This window comes from Nuphar pumila, chromosome 7, assembly GCF_984573655.1.
Source record: "Nuphar pumila chromosome 7, dmNupPumi1.hap1.1, whole genome shotgun sequence".
NCBI lineage: Eukaryota > Viridiplantae > Streptophyta > Magnoliopsida > Nymphaeales > Nymphaeaceae > Nuphar > Nuphar pumila.
The window spans coordinates 39,315,784-39,323,030 of NC_143255.1; the positions used below are offsets into that span (position 1 = coordinate 39,315,784).

Sequence of the window (7,247 nt, forward strand, 5' to 3'; positions counted from 1 at the left end):
TGTTGCCCTCTTTCTTGATTCTCTCTCTCAATGTGGACTGATTTGGAACAGTTTTAGGGTTAAAATTAGGGCATTTGAATGATGTGTGTTTTTCTTGCAGTAGTCTAGGGTTTGAGTGTTGTGACTTGCATACATTTTGGGTTGAATTAGGATTACAATTAGCGTTTAATTGTTGTGAATGGAATATGACTAATTTTAGGTTTAAATCTGGGGTTTTTGTATGGTTTTTTTTTTTTTATGGATTATTTTTCAGTTTTTCCTTTGATTTTATGGTTATTTGTTGTTTCTTTGATTTTTTGGTTTATTTGTCTTGCATTTTAGGGTTTTATGGTTTATTGTTTTTGCATATATATTTCAAAAATATGAATTCCTATTGTATCTCAAATCACCCAAATTTTAAACATTTTTTGGTATTTAGATTCAGTTTGAAATCCATATCTGAGGATAAAATTCACAATTTTTTGACAAACTTTCATAATTGGATCCCTATTGATATCCATTAAAACATTTATATATCAAAAATATGAATTCTTACTTTTTTCACAAATCACCCAAATTTTAAACATTTTTTGCTATTTGTATCCAATCCAAGATCTAGAGGCTACAATCAAAATTTTGGAGATACTATCATAATTGGATCCAATATGATACCCATTAAAGAAATTGCATATCCAAAAATATGATTTCCTATTTTTTCTTCAAATTACATAAATTTTATACCTTTTTAAGCATTTAGATCCAATTCAAGATTTATAAGCTAAAATCAAATCCAAACATATTCCAACACCCTTAATGTGGGACAGATTGGGTCGTACGAAACAAAATTATCCAACCCATTTTTCATATGTGTCTAAGCTGTCCACATAGCAAATGAAATACTGGACACAAGGAACACATGTCTTTGTCCAGTCAAAGCAAACGATTGGACAAACACCCCCTAAATGCAGCTTTTTTACAAGACCAAAATTTCTGAACATCGGTTATTTATCAAGGGGAGGCCTTCCCCCATCTTGTTTTGCTCCTCCATCGGCATCCACAGCATGTTTACTGGTTGCTTCGCACCAATCTTGTCAAAGGGGCTACCGAATTCCTCAACGTCTCTTTATCGGCCATGAGCAGCAGGTGGTTGCTTACCTCTCTTGAATCACCAGCCTAAAGAGTTTTTTTCCTTGACCGATTTGAGATTTCTGAACCGTGAATAGTTTGACAAACCCAGTCATGGGATCAGTGTTCAGCAGCACATAGGATTGAGGAAGGTGGTAGCAGCACAGGAGAGGGACAGAACAGTGGCCTAAAGGGAAGGAGAGGGGAGAGGGGCAGTACTGTAAAGAGAAAGGGAAGGTGGTAGAGCAAAAGGAAGGGGACATAGGCAGCAACATATGAAGGAAAGGAAAGGGAAGAGGAGGCACGTAGTGGCAATGGAAGGTAAGGAAAAAAGACAGCGGACATGGAGGATCACATACATGAAAGGACAAGTCACATAAAGCAAACCACCAATACTTGGGTGTCTTTGTGAGTGGTAAAAAGCATAATTGTTTACTAGAAGAAACAAAGTTATTTCTTGTCACCCAAACAACCGTTTAGATTGTCAAAATGAAAGGCTAGCTTTACAATTCATCAATCTCAATAGCTTCTTTCAAAAAGGCTTCTCCTTGCTCGGTGAATACTTTGGTAGAAGTTTTTTTTTTCTTATGACAAAGGAAAACCCTCACTGAGAACCAGGTCACTTAATAAGGCCGACTCCTTGTGAGGTAAAACTAATTAGGTGAAAGATTTGATTTATTGGAATTAAACTTTTTTCCTTCTTTCCCTTCATTTGGCCTACTCTACTATCAAAGATATCATATACCTTCTTTTTGGAATATGTTCTCCTCCGTTTTGTCCCAAAGAGTGAAGATGAGAATGTTACTCAAGCATATTTCAAGTTTTAACCCCCAGTAATTTCCATCTCTGAGTTATGGTCGATGGAGAACCCAAGGTATTTACTAAAAGTACACCAATCACGACCTTATCATACTACAAAAACAAAAGCCAAAGTTTAAAATGGCAAAATATCGGCAGCCAAAACTCACAAGAAATAGAATATTTTTTTAAAAAATCTCATGTTCTTTTTGGCAAAATATCAGCATTAATAAACAAATTAAAACATTAAAAATAATAATATATTTTATGAAATACAAATAAAATGTATTTAAAAATAAAAATAAACAATTATTTCATGATAAATAGCTGTTAAAACCATAGATATCATGTTTAAAACATGATTTTTGCATTTTTTATGAAAAAAACACAAGAAATTGCCGTTTAAAGCTTTCAGGTAATTTCTAGCAAACATTTTCACGTTGTTTTCAGAAATATCACGATATTGGTCACCAAATGCATCCAACCTTTGCAGAACTGCCCTCATCTCACCTTAGAATCATTGCAAACTGCTGACTAACACGCTTAGCATAAAACCCCCATACTTTCACTTTAGGATTATAGAAATTGCTAACTCAGACTTTCACCATGCTTAGTCCCGCATTCATCTGATCAATATGGGGTTTACTTGTAGGCGGATCACAACCGCCAAGCAAAAAAATAAAATTTTGCAGTCAGTTAATGCTTACACTTCAGGATCATAGGAATTGCTCACTCAGACTTTCACCATATGATTAGTGCCACATTCATCTGATCAATATGGGGTTACTTGTAGGTTGAACACAGACCCCAACCAGAAAAAATTGCTGTGGCTACGTGTTAATCCCCAAAGTATCACTCCAACTATCTAATCCCTAACTCCGAGCCGCTTAAATGGCATGCAACAAAAATGCTCAACTATTTCTTGAGCACAGGTCAAGACAATGAAGACAACAGAGAAACCACAGAGAGAAAAAACAATACACAAAGATTCATCCTCTACTTTTGCTTATTTGAACATAATAATGACGAACACTCGGCTTGGTTATGCTACCATCACGTTACTAGAATCTAATAATACAGGACAATCGATTCAAAAGGAAATACAAAGAGAGAATTTATCTCATCATACCCACCCCCCAAATCTCTTCACCATTCAATCCGTTTCACTCTTCCACACCCCACACTTTCATTCTCTTTGCAGTATCCAATATCAGTAAGGAAAGCTAAGCAACTAAAGCACAGAAAAAATAGTAACAAAGGAATCAGAAAGATGGGAGAAGATAGACATACATACAACAGAGATGCTGTGGACGTGATTAGAGAGCAAAACCATAGTAAGAACTCAACCGGTTTTGATGGGCTTCTGCAGAATGGCGCTCAAGTAGAGTTCCCCATACTTCATCCCCCCAAAATCGGTCTTGTTCCCGGTCACCCACTTGATCTTCCGGTAGCCCAACTTCCCGATCAGCGGCGCGTACACCCTGTTCAGATCCGCGGCCTTGCAGAAGAAGTGATCGACCCACAGGATGCCGCCGCCCCGGAGCACCCGATCGACGTCGAAGAAGAGGAATTCCATGGTGGTCGACGGGATCCACCGGTTCACGGCGTGGCCGCAGTGCACCACGTCCATCGTTCCGTCGAAAATCGGGAAGCGCTGCTGCATCGTGAGGTGCATTGGCACCAGCCCCCTGATGGCCATCACCTCGTTGTAGGGGGCGCCGAGGTCGAGCGTCGTCGACACCACCGTAACGTTCCGCTCCTTCATCCGGGCGGCGAAGGTTCCGGTGCCGCCGCCGATGTCGAGGCCGAGCCGGAGGGGGCCGGAATTCGCCCCCTGCAGGTACTTGAAGAATTGGGCGATGGTGATGCCGGTGGCGTCGGATTGCTCCACCCATTTCGGGGCCTCGAGGGAGAGATCGAACCCCGGGCGGCTGAATCGGGTGAGGCAATCGAAGGATTTGCAGGAGAAGCGCGACCACCGGACGGCGGCGGTGGGGAGGGAGGAGGGGAAGGGGGTGGTGGGTAGGGAGGCGGGCGGTTTGGGGGGCGTGAGGGAGAAGCAGCGGCGTCGGGGGAGAGGGAAGCAGCCGTGGACGATGAGGCGCTCGGCGAGATCGGCGTCGTCGGGGCAGGGCTTGAAGGGGGTGTAGCTCATGAAGCGGTGGAGGAGCTCCCGCTGGCTCTGGCAGGCCGTGCCGATCGGGGAGGGGAACTCGTCCTGCTCGGTGGCGGGTGACCGGCCGAGAGGGAGGCGGAGCGCGGTGGTGAAGCGGATGAGCTCCGGGGGGATGGTGGCATTGGCGGTGGAGGTGGAGGTGGCGGAGGAGCCGCGGCGGGCGAGGTGGGTGATGGTGGCCCGGATGGTGGCGAGCTCGTGGAGTAGGTGGTCGGGGACGGGGGAGGGAGGCGGGTTCGGAGGGTTGCGGATGGAGGAGAGGTGGTAGAGAGAGAAGAAGTTGGTGGCCACCATCGCTACCAGCAGCAGCAAGTTCAGACCCAACCCCGTCCCCATATCTCTCTGTCTGTCTCTCTGTCTGTCTCTCTCTCAGTTCATATGGTTCAGATCCTGGACCAGTGATCTCTCTCTCTCTCTCTCTTGGTTGAGATCTGGAACAGGATGAGTGGGAGAAAACAGGGGAGGTTTGGTTGAGATCTGGAACAGGATGAGTGGGGGAAAACGAGAGGTTACTGGAGAAAAAAGAGTGACAAGAGTGAGGGACTTCTCTTAGGAGAAAGAAGCACTAGACTGACAGTGAAAGTATAAAAAGGTCAAGTCAAAAATGCTAGTTTAAACATGTATGTTGGGTAAAGGACATATTGGGTATTAAGAAAAACATTTCTATTGAGTTTTCGGTAACTTACCCTTCAGTTACAGGTGGCAACAAGGGATCAGAGACTTGCTTTCAACTTGATTAGCAGGTGCGGCTGTTCATTGTGGGGATCTGTTTGTTTTGAGAATTCTTAAAACGCCGGGGAAGACTCGGCATGTCTTTTTAACTCAGCAGTTCAAAGCTCAATAGCAAGGAGTGTTGAGTCAATCTACTGATCAGTTGTTTATTGGGATGATAGTCAATCACATAAGTGTAGGACGAGTGCAACCGTGTAGGGTCGGGTTTCTCTCTCTTTCTCAGCTTGTGCCTTCTGAACATAGAATGGATCCTCATCATCTGTCATATGATGGCATCCATCCTACATCCAATCATAGCCATTTGATTAGATGGTTAAGATTAGTCCACATTCTCATCTAATCTTAGCCGTCCAGATGCATCAGTTGGATGGCTAAGAAACCCACATGTCCTTGTAAAACTTGGTGTACTTTTTTGGTGGCTAAGAGGGACCTTTGGGTTGAATTTTTTCCAACTTAAATACACCATTCTTTAAGCCATTGATTTTTAAACCCTCACAAAACCTGCTGCTCCAATCACATGATCCCAAACCCATTTCCTACTAATAAACCCATGAACATCATATATGCAGGGTAAAAAAAATGAAAATGAGAAAGATGTTTACTCAGTAATTCTGTACCTTCATTAGTAACAAAAATTTACCCCTTAGCGGGTAACCAACGATTCCAATAGGAATGTCAAGAGATGGGGTTTTATCCAATATCCGACCCAATCGGACTCTGTTTTGTCAGATTTGGTAAGCCAAAACCATATCCGATTATAATCAGATGCAGATATCTGGATTTGATGGATATTGGAATCTGGTTACATGTAAAAAACTGGATATTATATGATTTTTTTACCACCCTCATCTGAATCGGAATTCTGGATAATTTACATCCCTACATTCCAACACTGAAATCATGCCAGCCCTGATAACAAAGGGGTCTAAGCTTGACCCAGAGATTGGTACCAAACGTTTTTGCATAAATAACGTGCATCAGTATTTCTGAAAACCTGCTACTGGTTTCTAGCCATAGTGACAAAAGTTAAAAACGCCAAAATCTAGGGAGTCAAAAACTCGGGAGATTTTGAATTTTTTCATATATCTTGTGTTTTTTCAGCAAAATCTCCGCAATAAAAAATATAAAAAAATAATTTTATAAGAAAATATAAATAGAACACATTTAAAAATAAAAATTTCCCGATAAATATCTGCTAAACCCATAAATATCACGATATTTGTCACTGTTTGAAAATCTTGCAAGAAATTGCTGTTTTAAACTTTTAGGCAATTTCTCACGGTATTATCGCGAGTTTTTTTATAAATCTCACGATATTTGTTACAGAGTTTCTAGCTATGCCAGGGGTGAAGATTGGCAGATAGGTTACACCCTTCTGGTAACAAGTCTGCTAATGCATGGCATTAGTATTTTTGAAAAACCTTTGAATTATGGGCCACCATACACTAAAAGATATAGGATATAGTGTTAATCAAACATTAAACTCTTTAGTATAAGGTTACCCAACATTATATTGAATGAAATTATCTAACTAAACCTAAAGTGGTGCATCTTTTAGAATGTATGAATAAAGGTCAAAAGGTTCTTTTCTTTCCTTTTTTCCGATCAAACCTTGCAAATGTAGCCTAAATAGACTGTTTAATAAAAAAAATGAACTTTGGACCATGTGATTGTAGTCTTCAAGATCTTCATAATTCAACAACCCACAACGTACTAAATCTTCATCAATTAAAAAACATGTTTTACATCTAAAAACCATAAGACTGTGTTTGGGAGGAGGGTGTCGGAGGAGATGAAATGGTGTCAGAGACAGTTATTTGAGTTGGATTACTCCAAAAAAAAAATGGAGGATGTTTGGGAGAAGGAAATGAAGGGAGGCCAAATCCCGTAAAACCTCAATTTTGGCTCTCTCTGTGGGGAGGATGTATTTACCACTCCATGAATAAAGTGGATTCCTGTGGGTGCCTGATTTGTAAACTGAATAACTGTTTTGTCACGGTTTGCATTTTGCTTTTTTAAATATCCATATTAACCCTATTAAACTAAATGTGATTGTGCAAGTGAAGGCTCTGAGACAAATATCGCCAGATTTATAAAAATCTCGCTATAATATCGTGAGAAATTGCCTGAAACTTTAAAACGGCAAATTATCATGAGATTTTCAAACCGTGACAAATATCATGATATTTACGTTTTAGCAGATATTTATCATGAAAACCCCTAAGATTTTTATTTTTAAATGTGTTTTATTTATATTTTTAATTTAATTTTTGTTGCCCAAATTTTGCCAAAAAATTCAAGATTTATGAAAAATATCAAAATCTCCCAAGTTTTTGACTGCCCATATTTTGCCGTTTTAAACTTTTATCACTATGAGTGAAGATATTACACGTGAAATGTAGCAATATTTTTCAGAATATCATGCAATAAAAGTACC

The 7,247-nt window shown here is 40.4% G+C and overlaps 1 protein-coding gene across 1 annotated transcript; it reads right to left on the reverse strand.

Annotated features, from left to right (window-relative positions):
• Positions 1-2,880: 2,880 nt before the first annotated feature.
• Positions 2,881-5,100, reverse strand: LOC149831991 (putative methyltransferase At1g29790). Its single transcript, XM_090014242.1, has one exon. It carries the CDS (start codon positions 4,412-4,414, stop codon positions 3,245-3,247), a length of 1,170 nt encoding a protein of 389 aa, XP_089870368.1. The 5' UTR covers positions 4,415-5,100; the 3' UTR covers positions 2,881-3,244.
• Positions 5,101-7,247: the final 2,147 nt, after the last annotated feature.

What these genes read in the sequence shown, in the direction of transcription:
- LOC149831991 (XM_090014242.1), bottom strand. Translation starts at nt 4,414, where the DNA reads ATGGGGACGGGGTTGGGTCTGAACTTGCTGCTGCTGGTAGCGATGGTG.